The sequence below is a fragment of the Citrus sinensis genome, chromosome 5, assembly GCF_022201045.2.
Source record: "Citrus sinensis cultivar Valencia sweet orange chromosome 5, DVS_A1.0, whole genome shotgun sequence".
NCBI classification, from domain to species: Eukaryota; Viridiplantae; Streptophyta; class Magnoliopsida; order Sapindales; family Rutaceae; genus Citrus; species Citrus sinensis.
Genome location: NC_068560.1, coordinates 3,310,233 through 3,336,079, shown reverse-complemented (window position 1 = coordinate 3,336,079; position 25,847 = coordinate 3,310,233). Strand labels below are relative to the sequence as shown.

The following is a 25,847-nucleotide window of genomic DNA, read 5'->3' as shown; positions in this document are numbered from 1 at the left end:
TTTACTTCATCTTCCTTTTTCACTTGCTTCTCAACCCAATTTAGTGTATTAGTAGTTAGTAAATTAATTAACGTTCCCAACTCTTTTAAAAGTCTTGCTCACATATATTTATGTGTATTGTTAGTCTTATAGCAGGGAAAATATGTATCCTCAATTTCTTATACCAAAATTTTCGGACATCTCATTCTAACCCTACAACTAAGCTATTAATGGATACTTATCGAGTTAGCTTGTGTGCTTTCATACTAGGCACAATCTTCTACCGCGTTGCGCTTGCAGTTGATTATAAGTCTCAACACAATCAAGAAAATTCCTCATACCTCTAAGCTCTTATTGCTGTTATCTCTCGATCTTTATTTATTGTCTCATTGATCCCTACATTTTTTACACACACAACTAATGATATCATTTTATACATTGCATGGATTTACTTGAGCGTTATCACTAGTATTATAGTAGAACCCATTACTCTATCACATGAAGAAATATTAGTGGCCAGTCTTGTCTAGGTCGTACGTCCTGCCCCTTTATATAATAGACCAAACAGTTAGGCTGCATGAAGACTAGAGCCCACGGGATGTAAAAATCTAGATCCAGATCCGAATGTAGGTGCATCTGAATCCACATTATTTATTTCATATCTAAATGCAAGTAATATCCTTATCTGCAAATTTAAAATACTAATTGTAAATTTATAATATTTTAATTATTTAAAAAATAAAAAATAATCCTCGAATACTAAACAAGTCTTAAATAATCTAAAATAATATTTATGTGTACTTGGATGTATTATAATATTTATGTTTAATGTGTTTTTAGATTAGGATTTGTGTTATTCTTATATAAACTCTAATTTTTATTAAATGTATTTTTAAGAAATACGGATGTAGATATTCCTTAATTTCTACATTCAATTCTGTATGTTATACATATCCGATTTTTTTCAAGATCCAAATCTTTTGAATCTTTGCAGATTCGGGTAGGATCCGGATTTACTTATCATTGTACTCTCATCTCCACAAACCAAATAACCCATAACAACTAGGTTTGGTGGCAACTTGGTCAACACCGCTCTTACAGGATTTGAAGGGTACAAAAAAACAGGCAAGAAAAGTTGCAATTTTGTCTTTTGGCCATGTGGCAGTAGATCATTGGCAGGCGGCACGAGGCTTTCTCGTCTTCTTTTACAAAGTGTTGTTAATTCCGAAAATTGGACGTCAGATTTCGTGGTAAAACTCCCATTCTTCATCTTTTTTTATTGTTTTTAAATTACGTCACCCAGCTTTATTATCCGAAAGTGGTGTCGGATTCAGCATGACGTAACTCAAAGAACACGATAAAAGCGACGAAGAAGAGGAGTTGCAATGCAAAATCATTATGATGCAAAGCTGCCAGTGCCATCTTCACCTTCAGCAGGAGCACTTCAATCCTTCAAGGTACTTACGTTAATAGTTTTCTTACATTTTTAACTTTGGCTTTTTCAGTTATTAGTTATGAGCTAAATTTTTGATATAGTTCTTTCTTTTATTCATATGAGACTTAGTTATTACTTTTATCTCTTTTTTTTTAATTTTGGGTTTTCTAGTTATTATTTATGAGTTAAATATAGTTCTTTCTTTTATTCATATAAATCCTAATTATTACTTTGGTCCCCTTTTTTGGGGCTCTCTTTCTTGCCATTACAAGGACTAGTATAAGCTTCGGTAAGGCCTTGAACTAGATGCTACCTTGTTAGACTAGTTTTGTGAGACTAGTGTAAAAAGTTTGTTCACGTATTAATAAAATATTTTGATGTACGTAAAACTATTTTTTTTTCTATTGATGAAAGTTAAATTTTAGAAGATCATGGCTTCTTTAAACCAGTATCTTATTTCCTCTTTTGAATGGGGTTTGTAGAATTAATCACTTTCTCTCTATCAAAAAAAAAAAAATCACTTTCTTCTTTCCTTATCTTTTGTTCTCTGTTTTGGCAGAGCATGGTAAATACCATTAGTTAATAATAATAGCGTTAAGAATAATAAATTTGTTAGATGATCAATGAACACCCTTTAATCAAGAAATATCACAAACAATCAAGACTGGATCAAAGAAAACAAGATTAATCACAGCAAAATGATCAATTGCAAATTCATACAACAATACAGAGCACAAGCAAGTAGATTTAACAATCAAGAGTAAACAATTTATCCTAAACCTTCCTTTATTAGAGAACAGGACCAGATCAATATACCTGCCTACAATGAGTCATTAGACAATCTCTAACCCCCTAATTTTATCAAGATACAAGTGACATCCAATCTGTTTGCATATTTAATATACACATGAAATTGTAAGATTGGGAGGATATATTTCTTGTAACCTAGTTGTTTATACTTGTTGACAATCATTTTAAAATTTTGAGTGTACCTTAGTCTCGAAACACTAACTCTTGCTTCCTATTTTAAATCAAACTTGGATGACTGTAGATATAAAGCGCATTAACAGTTAATCAAGCTACTTCTCGATGGACATTTATAGCAAGTAGAATCATAAAAAAACGCTAACCCATTTATATGTAAATTTTGATAATTTTACAGAGATGGCAATTTCATTTCCTCAATTTCATACCCAAAAGTGTTTGGGTATCTTATTCCGACCCTTGCTGCTGTTGTGGGCGCGAATGTACAAGGCACAACTAAGCCGTTGATCGAGACTCATAGAGTAAGCTTGTGTGCTTTTCTGGTGGCTACAATCTTCTATTGCGTTGCACTTGCAGCTGACTACAAGTCTCAACACAATCAAGCGAAATCTTCACAGTTCTGTGGCCTTATTGCCGTTATCTCTGGATCTCTTTCTGCAATCTCATTGATCTCCACATTTTTCACAAACTCTATTGCCGAAATCCTTTTATACAATGCATGGAGTTGCGCTGCTATTATCATTGTTGTGTATCAATATGGCAGAAAGTTCATGGTTGCTTGTCATTGGCTTTACCACGAAATTTTGAGGCCATTTTTGTGCAACACTTCGAATTGGTTTCAAGCAAATATTAATAACAACATCTCTTCAATAGAGCAGCCGCAACTCCCTGCAGTCTAAGTGCAGAAGTTTAATCCTTGTTTTAAAACTTCACCCTGACTTTTAACAGAAAGATTCCACTTATGTTTTGAGATTTCAATACCATGTCCTGATTGATGTCTATTTTCATTCAATGCTATAGATTTTGATAGTATGGGCATATGCATTGTTATATTGTTATTACAAAATATAAATATATGTGTTCTACAGGCAAGGAGAAGAAAGAGCTCAAGACCATTGGCTTTGATCGATAAAATCGATAATCTTTTGTATAAGAGGTTCTAGGAGTTCTATTATTATTATTATGATTATTATTATTATTATGATTATTATTATTATTTTGCCGATACCTTAGTGTCAGTACAAAAATTATCATGGTTTTTTTTTACTTTAAATTTTTATTTTTATAGGTCATGAGTTCAAGTTCTATCTAGAATAAGATTATAATTTTTTTTTAACTGATACCTTAGTGTTAAGGATATTTAGTGTCTTATAGACACTATCATATTAGTCAGCTGTGATACTTGTACGTCGAACATAGAAATGGTCCATATATATATAAATACTAATACTTTTTAATAAAGTATCACGAGTTAAGTACCACTAAAACCGTTTTTCTAATAGTGCCAGTAGTAAAAAATGGTCAAAAAACCTATGTAAAAAAAATTAATTGATTAACAGACTATTTTCTTAGAACTTTTTAATTAATATGAATTTTCTATGATTTTTTTTTTCTGAAATAGGGTTGGTTTTACATAAATTATTGAGTGGAAATATCCTAATCTTTTACAATATTTTCTGACTAGTTATCTTATCAAGTTGCACAGTACTTATTTCTACAAGAAAATAATTATAGAGTTACAAATAGTTTCACAGATAATGTTGTACAAATAGATACGGTAAGATATAATTGATTGATTAAAATAATAAAAAATAAAAACAAAAAATCATGTTGGTCCTAATATAACCAATGAAGATATGCCACATCAGTTGATATAATTTCTTTTATGTAAAAGTGTTTATGATTATATAACTACTCGTGTAAATTTACAGTGGTTGATGAAATGGTTTGCTCAATCGTCATAATATATGATCATGTTGAGGACTAAATAATAATTTGGCACTTTTCAACGCTTAACTAGCAATTACTTATCCAAGTTATGTTTTGTAACTAAATACACAGTTACACATAGTTGCAGAAAATGGAATTAATATAGTACCATAACAACATTGGTATAAGTGTAGTACCTGGTGTGAACAATTATGTATAAATATAACTTGATTCAGCATGCACGTATCAATAGACAATCAAATCAAATTTACTAATTCAAGATCCTGTCTTGCTTAAGGGCCAATTTTTAAGTCTTTCGGCGTCGGTCAGAATCATTTTACTTAAAAAGCACTTTCTCTCGTTCTTCCTTTTTGTACCAACCACCACGAGCCCAGACATAACGATCTGGGTCCGGACCCTAACGATATATCCTTGTTTTCTCCCCATAAATTCATACACTATTTAACAGTAAAATACATAAATTCACTTAAAATATGTTAAAGTGTATGAAAAGATGAAATCATAAGAGGTCATAATCCTATTTCAATTGAATGTTGTAGCAATTTCAATTTCCAATTATATAAATTTGTGGCCAAATGTGAGAACTTTGTGAGAATAAATTTTATTATGTCCTTAAATAAATATTTGTCTCTTCTTTCATCATTTGGTCCTTCTAATTTTTCAAAATTAATTTTAAGTAGCAAAGAGCCACGGAATCTCTTTTCTTTGTTATGGGAGAGTTGACTTGCAGGGCCCAACAAATGGTTGATAATAATAAAATGCCGCTTGAAACTTAAAATAAATATTTCCAAGAATTTAACAATTTCGCTAGAAACTTTTTTCACCCTCCCAAAGTTCCCTAATTCTATTTTATCTCCCTCCATCTTAAACCCTTTAAAGCTCCACTCTGGCACCCTTTATATCTCATATCAAAGTCATAAACAATCACTTCAAATTGCTCATCCACCCAAAAGTGATTTTTGCAAGCTTCTTGACCCGTCATTTTTTTAAGACAAGTACCCGACATATATAAATGTGTATATATGAAAATAATAATAATAATAACAGTGGCGTCCAAGGTGATTGCGTGTTTGGGATTCATTCAAGCTGCATACGGGTAGAAAGGGTTAACTTGTTTTTTTTTTTTTCCAAGCAACTTCTTCACCATTTGCTTCGTATCTTCCTCTTTGACTTGCTTCTTAATCCAATGCGAGTAAATTAAGAAACGTCCCCAACTCTTTTAAAAGTCTTGCTACCTCTTATTAGCTTGCATACAATTATAGTGGAAGAGAGATTTATTAACAGAGAGAGAAAGCAGAGTAATGGAAGTGCGAAGGTTTAATGTTGATAGTGGGTACCGAGTTGAGAGAATCACAACTACTGTTTCTCATCAATTCCTCCCAGCGAGGCGTGGCCCTCGTCAATGGTTTTTCTTCGCTTCTCTTCTCTTCCTTCTCTTAGTTATATATAAATAATTTCCTTTTGGTTTCATTACAAAATTTGGTGGGTTTCGAGTGGGAGATAAATGTATAATTCGTAATTAGATAATATGACTTCTTGCAGCAGGTTACACACTACGATTATTATGTCAAGCAGTATAACCCGTATGAATGGACCAACTATATTAGGTAAGCATGTACTTTCATTTGTAAAAAAATATATTCAGTGGGGGAAAAAGAAGTTAAGGTTTACAGCGTCCATAGATCTTGTTTGTATATATGCAACGCCATGATTTAAAGTCATTTGTTTCATCTCGACGAACTTTTATCTTAATTTGCACCAAAATTATACAAATTAAGGCGTGGGAATGGGCTGGAGGCTTGGCGCTGCACGGTCCACGGCTTCTTGATGTAGCCCTTTAAGGCCTCGATTTAGTTCTTGATCTTGGCCTTCAAGCTCCTAGCATCTCTTTATAACTCTTAACAAAACCCCACTTATTATATGTATACCTCTCATAATTAAGTATTGAACATAATTTTTATAATAAAAATCTTATCATTTATAATTTATTATTTAATTGTCTCAAATTATTTTGATTTTTAAAATAATTATTTATATCGTTTAAAGATGGGATTTTTAGGTGTAAAAATATTTTGGTTTGGTTAAATTTCTAGCAATAGAACTATGACTACAAGATGTGGGGTTTTATAAGGATCTTAAAGGGGTGTGAAAAGAGAGTAACTTCTATGGTTCTAACACCCTTCCGTTTTAATTATATAATTATAAAACGTTTCTCTTTACATTAATAATACTACATGAAAAGACCAATTCAGTTCGATTTTACATATACATATGCGTATACATACATACATACATACATACATAAAATATACACAACCTACATACACAAATTATACATACATACATACATACATATATACACACGCACACAACCTATTTCTCTGTATGATTTTAACTAAGGTTAAAATAATTAAGTTAAAAGGATTTCAAATATTAACTGATGGAACGAGGGGAAGTTTCCAAATTAAGGGGACAAAAGAACGTTATACACTACAACTATAATTTTTATATGAAACTTTATTATGCAAATTAAGTAATTATATCTTATTTTGATATTTTTACAGCATGCAGAATTTCTCATCATCATCGGCGTCATACGACATTTATTTTTTTTTAATTTTTTTCATTTAATTACCACATTTATTGTGACACATTGATTTAGGAAAAATAATCAAAATCCTAGGTTGTTTAAGAAAAGAATTCATTAAATTTTATTTCAAATTTTTGTTGTATTATTTTACTATTTAACTTTTAATGTGGTAAATCTACCATTAAACAATAAAAAAAATCTAAGTATATTAGCTATCACAAAAAAGAAAAAAGGTTCACAACATGAGTATTTCGATGAATTGTGAGAGGGGAATTGATTAATTTCTACAAACAGAATGGAGTTTAATAATTTTCCTCACGATTTATTAACACATATTTCAAAAGGTATTTATTGTACAAAGTACAAATAAAAATACAGCACTTCAAAAAAGAAAACAATGAAAAAAAAATTACCTTGTCTTATCTCTCTCTCTCTGCGCATTACAATAAAAATGATCGTAAATAATACGCTAGAGAAGGGGGAGGGAGCACATGAGATGAGAATGACCCCATGATAGTGGACTTGAGCAAAGTCGCTGGTGCCTTTTGAATTTTGATGCCGCAATTTTTATCTTTTTTTTTTGTGTGGAAAATTCTCATTTACATGTGCATTAAAATCAAAATTCTAGCACATATTAAATCAATAGTCTATCGTGGTAATTACATAGTTAATTTAATAATACTTTAAGAATAATGATGTATGTACAATAATTTTATAAGAGATAGAAAAAATATTTTCTAGTGAAGTTTTCTTTTGTTATGCAGTAAATTTTTTTTTTATCCTATAGTGATCGTGTACGGTTTTTTGTACTATCTATTGTACACATGTTACTATTCTTTTTTTTAGTTCAATTACCACATTTGGCCTAAAACATTGATTTAGGAAAAATAATAAAAATCCTCGGTTGTTTAAGAAAAAAAATTTATTAACTTTAATTTCAAAATTTTTTGAAATATAGAAACTAAAAAAATTTTTGAAACTAAACAGATGTTTAATCTAAAATATAGTAATTAAAAAAAATATTTACCTTAATAAGTCATTCAAAATATTTTGACATAAATAATTGTTCCATTGTATTAAAGTGGAGTGTTTTAATATCTCTTTTCCCCTTTTTTTCATTTTCTATTTTCATTATTTTATTCGTGACCTCGACGTCAGTAGTCCACAATCGACTTTTGCAAGCGGTGTTACAAAAATCGGTTGACTTGCTAAAATACCTGTGAAGGTATATTTGCTAATATAGGCCTGTGATGGGTCGGTTTATCAACTAATGTACGCTGTGGACCCTTTTTTGCTAATCAGCGCCAGTGGTCGGTCGGTTAATGTGTTAATGTACGCCTAAATTTGCCAGTACACGACCCGTGGGTCAGCTAAATTAATGTCTGTTCGGATGACTTGCTAATATATTTGTGTCTGTGTATTTGCTAATGTAGGCATACGATGGGTCGGTTAATCTACTAATGTACGCCGTGGATCCCTTTCTTACTAATAAAGGCCGTTAATATGCTAATGTACGCCTAAATTTGCTAGTATGCGCCCTGTGCGTCCGCACCTTTAAAGGACTCGTGCACCTAAAGAAGAAACTAACAAGTAGCAAGCTAACTGTTCATCATTTCATGGAAGAAATAGAAGAGCTGCATTACGAAATCAATATGATACAAAGCTGCCGCTTCCATCTTCATCTTCACCACCACCACCACCACCACCATCATCATCATCATCATCACCACCACCACCACTTCAATTCTTCCAGGTAAACTTTTATTACAGTTTTAAATTTTTTTCAAAAAAAAATTATTAAAGCGCTTCTCAAAAAGTTAAAATAAAAAATAAACTCAATTAACTCACAAGTTGACCAAAGTCCCCACCATGTTCTGACATTTCATCTTCTCTTCTTTTTTAATGTTCTTTTTGTTAATTTCTTTAATATTAATATCATCATAAACAAAGACTATTTCTAAATTTTTTGGGCGTAATTTGATGTTAACAAAAGAAAAAAAAAATAGTGGCGAAAGTGAAATTTACATAAAAAATAAAATAAATCTTCAACTTAGTTTCATAACCTTGCTTGCCTCTCTTATTGTTATTGATGCTTTTACTAACATATATCAGATATATGCATGTCAATTAATTTTTTTTTTAAAAAACAGTGGTGAAAAATATGTAACCTTAATTTTGTACCTTAATTTTTTTTGAGATCTCACTCCAATCGTTGTGATAGTTGTGTATGCAAATGTGTAAGGCACAACTAAGCCATTGATCGAGACTCATAGGGTAAGCTTGTGTACTTTTCTACTGGCTACAATCTTGTACTGCATTGCACTTGCGGCTGATTATAAGTGTCAACGTAATTAAGCAAATTCTTTAATTTAATTATAGCAGCTGGTAGCCAAACACGACTTAGTCGTTAAGAGTGATGTCCACGCGATGGTAGCCAAACAAATCAAGCCTCCGTTTATTTAAACAGTGGGGGCCTAAAAAGATATTTGTGATGGATCAAGTTGAGTGGGGTCCGTTGGATGCATAACTCTAAATTTAAGGCACAAGACCCCAAATCGCGGTATTTTCACATCAGTTCAACTCTGCGAGGGATTAAGGGTTCACCAGATACAGAATCAAGAAGGAGGAGGAGAAGAAGAAGAGTTGCATTCAATATGATGCAAACAAGCGGCCACTGCCATCTTCATCTTCAACAACAGCACTTTAATCCTTCAAGGTACTTACGTACACTTTCATTGCATTTTTTAGTTTGGTTTTGTTCAGTTTGTCTGTTTTCGGTTGCATTTCAGAGAGTCTTTTTTTTCGTAAATATGATTTAAACTTTTCGTTATAGTTCTGTCTTTGGTTCCTCTGAGAAGGAATGAAAGCAGCCAAGTTATATTATTAATTTCTTTTTCCCAAAACAAAGAGCACAAGCTTAGTTACGAGTATCTTGCGACATTCAAAGTAAAGGCTTGAACTTGATGGTCCTTTGTTAGACTAGTGTATGAGATTTATTCTTGCATTAATCGTAATTTTTTTTAACTAAAACCTCTTTTTTATATATATCAATTGAAGAAAGTTAAATTTCAGAAATCGTGGCTTTTTTAAGCCCAGTAAGCTTATTTTCTCTTCTTTTGGGGTTTGTAGAATTAACCATTTTCTCCTTTCCCTATAGTTTGTTCTCTCTGTTTTGGAAGAGCATGATGAATACTGATGAGATAATTTAAGCCCAGTAGTATATATGAGATTTGTTTTGGCTTGTTTGCTGCTGTTGCTGTTGTTGTTGCCACTGTTGTCGTTCCCGCTCTGTTTTTGCAGAGCATGATGAATACCATAATTTAGTTATTATAATAGTAATAATATGAAGAAATATCAGATCCAGGTACACCACAGGACGAGTGACAGATGATCAATCAACACCCTTTATTCAAGAAATAACACAAAAAATAAGGATAAAACACAGCAAAATGATGAATTGCAGAAAGTGTACAAAACAGAACACGAAACAAGCTTCTGACTTTAACAATCACGGTTTAACATCACTGATAAATTTATGATTTTGCAGTGATCACAATTTTTCATTTCCCTCCATTTTCAACCCAAAAAAATAACTCTTATAACATCTCCTTCCCTCTTCTTACTGTTGCTTCTGCTATCCTCTCTATGTATGCAAATTGATGGTTTTGCAGTGATAGCAATTTCATTTCCTCAATTCCATACCCAAAACTTTTTGGATATCGGATTCCGACCCTTGTTGTTGTTGTGGGTGCGAATGTACAAGGCACAAATAAGTCATTGATCAAGAATCATAGAGTAAGTTTGTATGTGTTTCTTGCAGCCATAATTCTTCACTATATTGCATTTGCAGCCGATAAGACGTCTCAAAGTAATTAAGCAAATTCTTCACGGTTCTGGAGCCTTGCTGCTGTAGTCTCTGGATCTCTTTCTGCAGTCGCTCTGATCTCCACATTTTTCACACACGCAACTGCTTCAAATTTAACTTTACCTCGAATTTTAAGTACTTGGCAGTGGCAGGTTGCATTTTTGATCCCCTGCAAATTTCTGTATCAAAGCTCTTTAAGGCTAATCAAAGCTAGCCTCCAACATAGTCAAGAAGAAGTGGAGGAAGAAGAAGAAGAAGAAGAGTTGCATTCAATATGACGCAAATAAGCGGCCACTGTGATCTTCATCTTCATCAACAGCACTTTAATCCTTCAAGGTACTTACGTATACACTGTCATTGCATTTTTTATTCTAGTTTTGTTTAGTTTGTCTGTTTTCAGTTGTATTTCAGAGCTAGTTTTTTTTTTTTTTTTGAAATTTTTGGTTAATATGAACTAAATTTTCGTTAGAGTTCTTTCTTTTAGTCCTCTGAGAAGGAGCGAAAGCAGATAAATTATATTTTTTATTTCTTTTTTCCATAACAAAGAGCATAAGCCTGGTTACCAGTATCTTGTGACCTTAGGCTTGGTTACCAGTATCTTGTGACCTTTTAGAATAATAAATAACATTATATTCTGTCTATTACAATATAAGGCATAACCATGTTAACCTAAAAGAATTATTTAAATAGTATAATTATCTTTAAATTATGCTACTAATTGTTGAATTTAATATTTAATATTTAATATTTAATGTCATTATAAATTAATAATTGAATAATTTTTGTTGTTGTAAATTAATTACCGATTAATTTTTATGTTTAAAAAATATTATCGAATAAAAATTTTTCATAATTGATCTTTATGTTAAATACTAGAGTAAATAAATTATTGAATTAAGATTTTGATATTAATTCAAAATCCTACACTTGTGGAAATAGAGTGGCCCACAAGTCGCCCGCCCCAGTACTAAAAGATGATACGCCAAATCCATCGAATATGAATTCCTACACTTGTGGGATGCGGGTAAGGGCCTGTTTGAGTTAGTTTTAGCTTTTACTTCTATTTAAAAGTAAAGATAAGTAAAAACTCTAGTTTATTTTTACTGTTTGGATGACTATAGTAATTTTTTTTTTTTAATGAGAAACTCTTTTTGAAGTGTTTGGATGACCATCTAAAAAAGACATTTTAATCATTATAAAGTTATTAATGCTCTTAAATATTTGAGTCTAACAAATACTTATCAAATTTAAAAATTAATGACAAATAAAATAATTATTTGATCAATCTAGCTAAACGTTTACAAATTAAAGTACCGTTTTTCTTTATAAAAAAAGAAGAGCAAAAATGACTAAATTAAGTTTATCTAAGCATAAGTTCCCTAACAATATTTTCACGAACCACTCCCATTTCACTTGCTTCATTTTCATCAACATTAATGTTAGTTGATGATTCTTCATCATCTGGACTATTATCTTCTTTTCCCTCATAGGACTCGAACTCCAAATCTGCAATAGCCTCTCTCCTTATAAAGCTGTGTAGAGTCATTGATGTGGCAACAACAACTACTTGCTTATCAAATTTGAAATTAGGCATATGTTGTAAAATTTTCCACTATGCCTTCCATACTCCAAAGGTACGTTCAATAACACTACGCAATTATGAATGTGTAAAATTGAATGTCTCTCGACTAATCCTTGGTAGGCCACTACTGCGAAATTCAGGAAGATAATATCTATCTCCTTTATAAAGAGTTAGAAAACCTTTCATATTTGGATACCCCTTATCAACCAAGTAATATTTACCTACAAATTATAACAAAATTAATTATTCTTATCAACCAAGTCAATTCTATAAATTTACTTTAAAAAATAATTAAATAAAGTATAACCGAATGGACAAAGAATCAAAGCATGAGATTTCCGTGTATATATAAGATGCAAAGCAAAGCATGAGATTACAAAAAAACATTCTTACTTGAAAGAAGATTGGTGTGGTGATTGTTCTCCTTTTTTGTTTTTTTTTTTTTTTGTTGAACAATGAAGAGGCAAAACAAGAAAAATACGTAAGAAATAGGGTTTAAGGGTTTGGATATGGATCTAATATTTTTTTTGTTCCTTTGTTAATTTAAGGTTAGTTTGTGAATTATGAAAAGTGTAATAAATGAGAAAATAGTTTCTCAAAAGGTCTTTTGGGAAAAATTAGAAATCCTAACTTGTCCCAAAAGACCTTTTGGATTAAAAAAATGACTTTTGGTTTGACACTCAAATAGCCCAAAAGACTTTTTTTTAATTCTAAAACCTAAAAAAGAGATTAATTAAGCTAACTCAAACATGCACTAAGTCATATTAAAAAAGACTCAAAATTTTCAAAATTTTGATACATAAATTCATATTATCTAAAAATTTTTGACACTTAAATACATTTGTTACCATAAAAAATTTAACATGACTTATTCACACATATGATTTAACATATTCATATTAAATACATTTTCTTATCTTAGTTAATTTAAAATGTATTATTGACTAACTATAATTTATGATAATTATGAATATGAATTTAATTTCATGTTATTAATATATAGTTAATATTTTTTTGTTGTTGCATAATACTCATCTAACATACAATCAATAATTTGAATATGTAATAAAGATATATTTATGTTTTGAGTTGTTTTTCAAAGCGACTCTTCATTCACGCTTCGTAGTCCTCCCAAACCTGATGGCCCAAATTAGTTTGTATTTTTTTTTTCATAATTTGCTGACAAAGGGTTATTGACTCATTGATGCAAAAAATTGTTTAATTTAATTAGAGCCTTCCTTTTTGTTTTTTCTTTTTCTTTTGGTCCTATGCATGTTCCACGAATGTGCCCAGCGAAAATTTTACAACATTTACTTGGTTGTGCAACTAAAAAAGATGGCATAAAACTAGAGGGATAAAATCTTATTTATCCCGTTAATTCTCATATTTTAAAGAATTATTTAAAAATCTCTTCTCTTTTCCTTATTTCTATAACTATTGGATTAATAACATAAACAATGATCAAATATAGAAATGAAATTTATGAATGGACTTTATTAGTTTGTAGGATTAGATTATACTTGATTGAATAATAAATTATATTGTCTTTTGCTTATTACAAATATCAGACATGAGTATGTTAAACTTCATTTAAGAAAAGCTAAAATAACTGTTCAAATACAATTTTGTAATTATCTTTAAATTATACTATTGAATGTTGAATTTGATATTTAACATTCAACATTATTGTGAATTAATTTGGGATGGCAATTTGACCTAACCCTAATTTTTCGGGCTTTGACCCAAGTATTTGGGTTTCGAGTCGGGCTCGAGCGAAGATTTTTAGGCCCAATCAAATTTCCAGTCAGGGTCGGGCTTAAGCTGACCCGATTCGATATTTAGAAAAAAAAAAATGGTTATGGTCCTTATGAAATTGAATTGTGTGTGGAATAAATGGTTGTAAAATTGAATCACGTGTTTTAAATTTAATTGCATTGTCTGTTTCTAATGTTGGATTTTGGAATTGAATTGTAAAAAATCATTTCTATTAATTTGGTTGTTTTGTGAATTATTTTGTAATTAATTATATTGTATATTTTGCATATTGTGTTGTGAATTATTTTAAGTTAGAAAAATCGCTTCTTTTATTTTATATTCATGGTATTGTAACTAAAAAGAGAATGAAAATTGTAAAGTAATATGAATGAAATTAAGATATGATCATAAAAATAGAAGATGTTGAAAAAATAATGCAAAAACAAATTTATGGTAGGGTCAGGCCCGATCTGATTGTACCCCGAATCGGATTGGACTAAAGCACAAATGATAGGACTTTTCTTAGGGTCGTGCTTTTAATTTCATTGATCGGGTAAGGCTCGGGCTTGGCTGATTGCCATTTCTATAATTAATAATTTAATGAATTTTATGTTTAATATTCAATATTGATTTAAATATATTATTGAATAATTTTCTTTTGAAATTTGATCTTATATTAAATACTAGTGTAAATAAATTGTTGAGTTAAAATTTTGATATTAATCTTAAATAAAATTAGTGTTAAAATAGGTTAATGAATAAATTTTGATATTTAATATAAAATTAAAATTGTGGTTTAAAAAAGGCAATTAATTTTTTTAATTTAATTTATAATAAATATTAGATTAAATAAAAAGTGAAAGACAGGTAAAGAGGATTTTATTCTAAACTTATACTAAAAAGAGGATAAATAATCCCATTAATTTTGGGTTGATGTTATGTCAGTGTGGGGTCATGGAAAAAAATTGGCCTCTTTCCTGTATATTGCATGGAATTCGCAAACGCAGGGACTGAGGGCGGTGTCTTTTAATTACGTTCATCTTTTGATTACGTTCACAATTAATTTCAAGTTTATACAAAATTTGGGATCAGTGAAGCCTGGAAAAGGAGGAGAATAGGTTCGTTACGAAATCAACATGATGGATCTTCCCATTCAACAGCACGTTAATCCTTCCAGGTACACAAACTTTCCTTGCATTTTTTTTCTCTTTGGTTTATTTAGCATTTCTGCTGCTGCTGGCGCTGCGGCTGCTGCTGCTGCTGTTGCTTCTGCTGCTGCTGCCGCCGATTCTTTTTTAATATCTAATATCGTTTTGTCAATCCAACGCTGCCGGATCCCAAGTCTCTTCCATTGCCGCATTATCCACCGTTCAAACGCACCATGCCCCAAACTCAGCGGAGTGGATGCCTCAAACGCAAACGCACCGTATAGGGGGTGGGCAGCTGCGCTGCGGTGGGCAGCTGCCCCAAAAGCACCATATAGGGGGTTGGAGTAGCTGCCCCAATTCAGACGCACACAGCGCACCTGCCTCAAAGGCACCTATAGTTTCTCTTTTACCTGTGGAAGAGACTAGGGATCCGGCAGCTGTGGATGATGTAGCAGCAGCAGTTGAAGCTGAAGCTACTTGTTTTGTGTTCTCTTGAGTGCATTTTCTGCAATTGATCACTTGTTGTGTTTAATCTTGATTAATTTTTTTATGTTATTTGTCTTTCACCCTAAATTTTCCCACAATATAGGGGACGAGCAGCTGCGCTGTAATCGCACGCTATGGCTGCAGCTGTTTAGTATGTCTGCTGCTGCTGCTGCTGCTTCCTTTTTAATATCTAATACCGTTTTGTTAATCCACTGCTCCCGGATCCCAAGTCTCTTCCACTGCTGCATCATCCACCCTATAGGGGGTGGAGTATCTTCCCCAGATCAAACGCACCATGCCCAAAACGCGCCGGAGTGGATGCCTCAAACGCAAACACACTGTATAGGGGGTGGAGCAGCTGCGCTGCGGTGGCACAGCTGCCCCAAAAGCACCATATAGGGGGTGGAGTGTCTGCCCCAATTCAAACGCACCCACCGCACCTGTCTCAAAGGCACCTATAGTTTCTCTTTTACCTGTGGAAGAGACTTGAGATCCGGCTGCAGCGGATGATGTAGCAGCAGCAGCGGATGATGTAGCTACTTGTGTTGTGTTCTGTTGAGTTTAATCTTGATTAATTTTTGTGTTATTTCACTTTTACCCATAGTTTCTCTTTCATCCTAAATTTTCCTGCAATATAGGGGATGGAGCAGCTGCGCTGTAATCACACCCTTTGGTTGCAGCTGTTTAGATCAAGCATTATATCAACTTGATAGCCAATATTAATATTATGCAAAAATTAATGGGGCAAGTTTTGGTGGTGGCGTTATTATTATCACTACATCTTATGTGTGAATCTGTGAAGCCAGCACATATAATATGAATTAGTTTGTGTTTCTTCTTCCCTTTGACGAGGTGCTTCTACTTTCTTTGTACCTTAAGGAGTAAGAACAACAGATTCACCAAAAAAAAAAAAAAAAAAAAAAAAAAACACTCACACACACAAAACAAGCTTCTGACTTTAACAATCATGGTTCGCCATAGGCATAAGTAAATATTTATGATTTTGTAGTGATCACAATTTTTCATTTCCCTCAATTTCAAACCTAAAAAAATAACCCTTTGCTCATAACATCTTCTTCCCTCTCTTTATTGCTGCTTGTTAACCTCTCCACGAATGTATATTGACTTTTTGGCAGAAATGGAAATTTCATTTCCACGATTCTGACTTTAAACATTTTTGGATATCTGACTCCAACCATCGCTGCTGTTGTGGATGCAAGTATACAAGGCATAGCTCAACCGTTGAAGGAAACTCATAGAGTAAGTTTGTGTGTGTTTCTTGGGGCCATAATCATCCACTATATTGCATTTGCAGCCGATAAGATGTCTCAACGCAATCAAGCAAATCCTTCACAGTTTTGGGGCCTTATTGCCATAATCTCTGGATCTCTTTCTACAATCTCATTGGCCTCCACATTTTTCACATACACAGTTGCTGAAATCATTTGTTACATTGCATTGGGTTGCGCTGCTATTATCATTGTTGTGTATCAGTATGGCAGCAGGTTTATGGATGCTTGTCGTTGGATTTACGATGACATTTTGGGGCCATTTTTCTCCAAAACCTTGAAAAAGTTTCAAGATATATATCAATATCTACTCCACAGAACAGCAGTAACGGTCGGCAATATAAGTGAAGAAGTTTAATAGAGAGATTCCACTTATGTTTTAGATTTCAATACGATCAAAATGTATTCTAAATATTTGTTCTCATTAGAAGTTTATTTCCATTCAATAATATAGTTTTGATAGTGTATGGTTATGTCTTAATCTTAGGCATATCTTGTTCATGTATAAAGATGTTAACTTGTTGACTAATGTCCCAGAGTCTCATGCATTTCGTTATTTAACTCATATGACTAATGACTTATGATAATTCAGCCATTACACTTCACTCAAATCAACTCTCTCTATTATTTCAGTCTCTGCATATTATTTCTTGTAACAATTTCATTATCTTGATTGATCATTACTACTTCTTCTCCATCTTCATCATCATCATCACCACTTCAATTCTTCGGGGCACACTTATTACAGTTTTAACTTCCTTTAAAATAAAATAAAATAAAGTTCTCGTAAAAAAAATAAAAATAAAAACAAACTCAATTCACTCACAAGCTGACCAAAAGTCCCGGCCATTTTTTGACATTTTGACTTCTCTTCTTTTTTAATATCCTTTTCGTTTATAGCTTTAACATTTATACTATCATTAACATTGGCTATTTCTAGACTTTTTTGGAGTAATTTGATGTTAACAAAGGAATAAATGGTGGCCAAAATAAAATTTACCCAACAATTAAATAACTCTTCAACTTAATTACGCATCCTTGCTTCCCACTCTTATTGTTATTTTGCTTTTGCTAACAATTATGGATATGTATTGATAGAGATGGCAAAATCTAGATCCAGATCCGGACATATGTGCATCCAGATCTGGATACGCATTGAACATTTGGCATCCGGATATGGAATTTATTGTCATCCTTATGTATTGATGGTTTTTTTTAGTGCTGAAAAATATGTATTCGCAATTTCTTAGATTAAATTTTCAGATATCTCATTCCAACCCTTGTCACAGTTGTGGGTGCAAATGTGCAAGAAACAACTAAACCATTGATTGGGACTCATAAAGTAAGCATGTGTGCTTTTCTGCTAGCCACAATCTTCTAGTGCATTGCACTTGCAGCTGATTACAAGGCTCAATGTAATCAATCAAATTCTTAACGATTTTGGGGCTTTATTGTTGTTATTTTTGGATCTCTTTTTACCGTATCATTGGCCTCCGCATTTATTCCACACTCAATGAATTTGCGCTGCTATTATCATTAATGTGTGTCAAAATGAGAGATCTTTTATGGATGCTTGTCGTTGGCTTTATCAAAAAATCTTGAAGCCAATTTTCTTAAGCATCTTGAATTGGTTTCGAGCTAATAATAACAAAATCTCTTGGACAGAGCGGTCACGGGCACCGGTTTATTGGGGACTATGAAATATCTATGTGAGTTCATGTGTTGAATTGTGGTCTCAAATTTGAGGCCAAACCACAGTGTCGTTTGTCGTGCGGAGGCCTCGCTAGTTCGTCGTTTGTTCGTAAACGGCCTATCCGTCTTCTTTCAAATTTGTGCAAAATGACGCTGTTGTCGTTTTGCCAACCTAAGTCGCTGGCGTTGCGCATGCAAATTGGATCATTGTTGATCGTTGGATTGGTCGAAGTCTCTAGTATTTGGCCCAAATGGAAAGGCTGGAATGGAGCCCAAGCCTGCTGGCTTAAATTAGTTAGCATTCGTTTCAAAATTTGCCGACAAAGGGTTATTTGACTTATTGATGGAAAAAATTGTTTAATTTAACCATAGCCTCCCCTATGCATGTTCCACGAACGTCCCCAGCGGAATATTTTACAACATTCTTATTTGTGCAACTGAAGATGGTGGCATAAAACTATGTAAAAGGGGTTGGGCTTTTAGGTAAATTTGTTTTGATATATAAGAGTCACAAGAATTTAATACTTTTTTTTAAAGGAAAATGATGTTTGTCCCGGGTCAAACCCGAAAACTCAAAACGCACCGTTTCACTAAAACCAAGAAACGGCGCGTTTTACTTGCCTATTTCCCCTTTACTTCTTCGTTTCCCATCTTTCACTTAACTCTTTCCTGTATCCTTTTCTCTGGCTGCTTATGAGGAAACAACAAATTTGCTCACATCAAGTTCAAATCATCATCTTCTTCAAAGATGCCAAGATCCTTTGCTTCTCTTTTCTCCCGCAAGAAATCGCAAACACTTACCTTCAAAGATTACTGCACAAACTGGTGCAACACTCTGCAAAAAACCCTCCTCCCTCCCTCTCATTCATAAAGATTACGCACCCACGCACTTGTGCATGTATATCTGACTGATATGAGTAGCTGCAGAATCTGTTTTGTTCATCTTCATGCTATGCTTGTAGCAGATAAGGTGAGGAAATTGTGGTGGTTTAAAGTTTTGGATTCTTATGATGGGTTGATTGTACTTCCTAATTTGTGGGCGTTTGTGATTTGATTCTTCAGTGGCTTACAATTATCATTCAAGCTCTATATACTTTTCATTCCATTATTTTTATGCCAATAATTTAAAAAATGCATGCAAAGATTCATTTTCACTATTGTACAGTAGCCACACAGAATAAAGAACAATTGAAAAAAGAATCTGGAATTTTCTTTCTACTTTAATTTGGCCGCTTTTTATGCTTGAGCTACTTCCCTTTAATCTGTTTGTTTGCTTTTAATCTGAAATGAGGAGAACGAAGACGAAGAAGCAACTTGGTTCTGTAACTTCTGTTGATGCTTTTGCGATTTATCCAAAGCCAAACGTCGTTGTTTCATAGCAAATAAAAACAAAAAAAAAAATTAAATGACGAAATGGCGTCGTTTTAGCCAGTTTCGGGGTTTGACCCGGGATTTGACCCGGGGCAAACATCAGCGCTGTTTTTTAAATACAAAATCAGCTTCTCTCTTTCTGAGATCACGTGGAAATGGAGTATGTAAAATAATTTCCTAATTCTTAATGAAAGTAAATAAATTTTCAAATTGTTGACGGAGTAAATCAGTAAATAATTTCCAAACCCTTGATGGGTTGTGATGGTTTGCCGCAAATAAAAAATTATTAATTTTCACTTTTTTTTTTTTTTTTTTTTTTTGTGTGTGTGACCTAGCGTAGGGTTATCTGTGACAACTTCAAGGTGAAAATGGGGTTGGCAAAAAAAAAGTGATGATGCGAAATATGGAAGCTTCGGGATACCCTCACTTTTGCATTATCTTTGAGGAAGCTACGCCCGACCAGAGTCAAATATAAAAAGTCGAGCTGGAAAAATTTGATATGAACCAATCACTCGATACGAACACGACATAAATAAATGGATATGGGTCGTCAAATTTAATACAATTATTAAACGAATCGGGTCTGGGTCGACACGATTTTTTTCTGTGTCGTGTTAGGGTTAAAGTTTTTGGCCCATTTATCCGATTAATGACACGATTATATTTTTATTTTAAAACAATTTCTAAGTTCTTGTTATCAAAACTCAAATATTAGAGATAATTCTCTCTTTTATTTTTATTTTTTAAAAAGATTAATATAAACACAGTGTTTTACTTATAAAATTTTATATACATTTGGAGTTTCAATAATGTAAATGGGTAAAATATTGGTAGACATGTATATTTTATAATATCGATATATAATATTATTTACATATATATAATTAAAACTTTAATAGTGTAAATGTGTAATATTTTGGTAGATATATATATTTTATAATATCGATAAATTATGTATGTATTTATGTATGTATGACATTGTGTAAATATTTGAAGTAAATTTTGTTTAATATATAGATATTAAGCAGGTTATTGGGTAACCCGATTATTATTCCGTGTTAGGTTTGAGTTTCAATATTTTAATACAATTATTAAATGAGTCAGGTTTGGATCAATCTAACTTTAATACAATACGAATTTAACACGACACGAACATGACATGATGATTTGTTTTGCCAGCTCTCGTAAGAAGTGTAATTTCCAAATGTCTTTCAGGGTAGTTACCATGTGTTTCCTAATGAATCATGCATGAAAGTTATAAAGAAAAAAAGGAGCCGCCTAAGTTATAGTTTTTTTTTTTTTTTTTGAAGAGAGCCTAAGTTATAGTTAATATAACTTACAGCTGCTTTTGTCACTTCCGAATCGTTACTGTAAAATATCGTAGAGCCCCTTGTACTTTATATTATTTACAATTTATTAATGAGTGTTATGAAACTTTCTGCATTATAAAATTTCGTGCAGCCCCTTGCACTCTATTTTATTCCATTAAAACCCTTAGAGTATTAAATTCATCCTCTATAATTTTTAAATTTCCAAAATACCCTCCATTTAAATAAAATATAATAACTATTAAATGAATTATAAATATAATTATAATTTTTAAATGGATTATTATAATTATTATTAATAACAATGATAAAAAGTATTATAACTAATTAATCTATTAACAATAAATAATAATAATTTTTTAGTCAAATTGTTAATAATAATAATTAACAATTATTATTATTAATTAATCTTTGAATAATAATAATAATCACAATAATTAAAATACAAAATAATAATTATGATAAAAATTAATTAAGGATTTTATAGTAACCTTCAAGGATATTAATCATCAACAAAATTTTCAAGGATATTCTTTATAATATCATCTCATAGTAATTAATACTTTCATGATAAAAGGATTAACAAAATAAAAAGTAAATTTCCTTTGAATCCATCCCTCTCCACTATTAATTTCTCTTCATCAGCAACCTTCATTAATAATTGAAACCACCATTAGACTCATCACAGAGAAAGAGAGGCAGAGAGTGGAAGAAGAAATGGGAAAAAAATGAAATATATATGTCTACAAATATTTCACAAAATTATAGTATTGAAATCTTAAATCTATATAAAATTTTATAAATGAAACACTATGTATATGTTCATCATTTTCCTTTCCCCCACTCTCTCCAAAAAAATTAAAAAAGAGAATTATGTTAAATGAGTCAAGAATTTTAACTCTAACGAAAAAAATCATGTCGACTCGATCCAATCCCTTTAATAATAATGTGAAATTGAACATCCTACTTATATTATGCTTGTGCTGAGTGATCAAGTCAGTCTCAAATTTTGCCAGCGTTACTTAAGTTGTAGACCAAAAGTCATGATGACTCACTCACCGCTGTCAGTGTGGCCTCTTAATGCGCGTGAGCACGTGGTTTCTCGTTGAGATTGCATGCACCGCGCATCCGGCCACACGCTGCGCGTCTTCACTCCCCAACAGAGACGGCGACGACTGCCAATGCGATGACGTGGAGCAAATTAAAATCATATTCTTGTGTTCACTCTTAATCGTAGGTCAATTTGTAACTTTTTCAATTTTAATTTTTCCAACGCAATTAAAATAATATTGACCCTATGACTCAATTTTCTGTCTCTACCTCTAATCATGACAGATGCATGAATTCAAAATAGAAGAATCTAAAGTCTGTTGCATCCTTCTTTGATAAGTTAAGAAAAATGTTAAAGAGACTAAAACTTAATAATATAAGTTATGAAATGTGGCATATTATAGTAGCAATATATTATTTTGTCTTTTTCTTTTAAAACATATGTCATTATAGTTCATTTGATTAACGTTTTGTCTAATTTTTCTTTTTCTTTTTCTTTTTTCCCTCGCAATATCGGTGTTCTGCAATTGGATATTCAAATATTGGAAAATTTGCAAAGCCAAAAATTTCCAATTGCCCATTTGAGGGGAGATAAAGGTGGTGGGCGTAAAGGAGCTTTTTCTTTTTATCTTGACCGTCTCTTCGTTCCTCCAACTAGCAGCAATTAAGTAGGAGGAAAATGCAAACTAAACTTCGTAAAAAGCTAGAGTTATTTATGATTTTAGAAGGAAAAAATGCAGAGGGAATCTTTAAGCGTTAAAAAGCTTAGAGAATTTTGGACACAGAAAGCCGCCCGCAACTTTTGACACTAATTTCTTCTTGTTATATTACTAAAAACGACAAGAACAGTAAAAAGAAAACTGGAAAGTGCAAAAGGACACCATTTAGCATGTAACTTCCGTAAAACACAAACATAATAAATGAAAAAAATTTATTAATCATGCAAAATTAGAAATCATGAGCTCATATGATAGAGTCTCTATCATAGAGAGGGAAGGCCATTCGACGAAAGAAAGAGAATTTTTTACTATGAGTCATTGCGAAGAAAGCGAAAGTAAAAAATAAGAAGACAAGTTGTGACTTGTGAGTTTTAATTTCAATGAATTGATTTAAACCATGAGATTAAATCAAATAACTTAAATGAAAGGAGGGGGGGGGGGGATTGTATGTGTGTACATAGTTTTTTTTAGTGTGAGCGTCATCATTTTTTTCATAGGGATACACTGTTAAGCTGTGCGGTTTAATAGAGTCAGTTCTTAATACTATTATCGCACAATTTTATATTGTATTGAAAATTAACTTTATTAAGTTGTACAGTGTAATAGTGTGTGCATATTAAAAAAAATGCAGGCATTTACACCTAAGAATGATATTTTATACTAAGGGTGGGCACCAACCTGCCTAACCCGTAAAACCAACCCAACCCATGTGATTTTTTTGTGGGTTCCAACCCTTCAACCTGTATATATATAGAAATTATTATATAAATTTGATATTTCATATAAAAATTAAAAAAATATAAATATAAAAACTTTGAAATGTGAAATTTGTTCTAAGAATTTTAATATTTGTATTTTTTTAGTTTTTCTAATTAATTAATTAATTTTTGTTTACTATTTAATTAGACTATAAAAATATTTTTTTTCAAAAGCCCAACCCAATCAACCCAACCCGACTGATATGCAATGGGTTGGGTCGGGTTAAAAAATTTCAACCTGATAACAACCCGACCCTGCCCACCCCTATTTTATACATACATACACACACACAGAGTGGCAGTGCCACTTGTTGAGCCACTGCTAGCTTTTTTTAAAAAAAAAACTAAGTTCATTTTATTTTTTAGTGGATTTACAATAAAGTCCTTGTTAAATTTTTAAAATAACTAAAAGACCAATGTTTAATACAGCGACTAAAAATCCCTAAAAAAAACTTAAAATCAAATTTGTAACCACCACCATCGATTTTTTGCCTAGCTAAGTTTTATCCAAATAATTTTTCTCTAGTGAATCTTGTGGCACTTGAAACTCAACTTGATGTTTATATTATGGATGTGGGTTTTGACAAATTTTTAGATTGAAAGGGATTGGTGAGCTATCAAGAAAATTGGTTGAGACTAAGAAGGATCAATTATATTTATTAGTTTATTTATTAGTGACATTAACATTGATTTTACCAGTTGCCACATCTACAATAGAAATGACATTTTCAGCTATGAATTTTATGAAAAATTGTCTGCGAAATCCGATGGGAGATCAATGGTTGAATGATAGTCTTGTTGTATACATAGAAAAAGATATATTTTGTAGTCTTGATAATGAGGTTATTATTCAATGTTTTCAATATATGAAACCTCGTCGAGGACAATTATAAGTGTAGTGAATTAAATACTTTAATAAATTTTATTTTGATATATGTTATTTATTGACTACTTTGTTAAATTAAATTACTATTTGAACTTAGCCCCTGCTAAAAATAATTTTTGGCACTGCCACTGCACACACGTAGAGATATTAACTCTAATCTTATTTGAACTTTTCCGCATTTTAAAATTTCAAATTAAAATATATATACACACACAAACCCCCCCCCCCACCGCCCCCCCCAACACAAACCAACGAAAGTTTGGCTGACACAATAAAAGTCAAACAAGATTCAGTCAAGTAGCTGTTAAGCATACCAAGCCTAGAAATTTTATATGCAAACCGCAATTTTTTATTTGAGTGCTTGTTTTTAGTAAGATTTGTGCATTATTACTATGACCACGGCAGTCCTTGCTGTTCCGAATCGGCATCGCACGTCTTGTTTTTTCTCAACTGAAGAGCCATGGGGAGTCTTCGTAAAAGAGAAGCGAAAAGCAACAGCTTTGATGTAGACCACTTTTCTTATTTTCTTTGTCGTTTGATGTGGGTCAAATTGACAGAGAATTGACTTCTGACTGCTATTTATTCGCCGTAGTAGGTCCCATTCTGCCGTCCAAAACTTAACACGTCAACAATGATAAACGAATGATGCATAGATTTTAGGTTGCATGCAGAGTGGAGAGGATGGGGGGAAGGTTGAAGAGGCGGTGCTGACTGGCAAACAAAGTGTCGAGAAAGTTGAAAGGAGAGAATCTTTTTAAGCTTTTTGCGTTTCGAGTCACTCCACCTTGGTACATATCTAGTATAGGATCACTTGGGGCCCGCGCGCACTTACAACAAATTGATCGATGATAGGGTTTTAAGCAAGACTATGTTAGCCCATGTTCCTAAATAGTCTTAACAATTTATTAGCATTTGTCGAACGCTACAAATTTGACACTGTAAATTGTAAAAGAGCTACACAATCACACGTGATTGCTTTAAACAAATGCTGCCATTTTAAACCTCAGTAACATTTAAAAGCTGCTATTTAACGGCATTTAAATCATTAAGAAAGTGCTACTGTTATAGTCTTTTGTAGCACTTGGAACTGCTACTTCTACTGCATTTTACATATGTAATAATTTATTATTTACCCCAAGAAAGTGTCCCAACTTCATTATAAAATTATGAAGCGCGACCATTAATTTTTTTTTAAAAAA

General features: G+C 32.2%; 1 protein-coding gene across 2 annotated transcripts; it reads left to right on the top strand.

Annotated features, from left to right (window-relative positions):
• Window positions 1-14,755: 14,755 nt before the first annotated feature.
• Window positions 14,756-17,752, top strand: LOC112499238 (uncharacterized). Of its 2 annotated transcripts, none has more exons than XR_008055053.1 (2): window positions 14,756-15,098; window positions 16,194-17,752. XR_008055053.1 is itself a non-coding variant. In XM_025101870.2 (2 exons), exons 1-2 carry the CDS (start codon window positions 15,058-15,060, stop codon window positions 17,200-17,202), a joined length of 552 nt encoding a protein of 183 aa, XP_024957638.2. In that variant the 5' UTR covers window positions 14,756-15,057; the 3' UTR covers window positions 17,203-17,752. The 2 variants fall into 2 exon arrangements, 1 of the variants encoding a protein (XP_024957638.2); XM_025101870.2 differs by having other exon boundaries at window positions 16,692-17,752.
• Window positions 17,753-25,847: the final 8,095 nt, after the last annotated feature.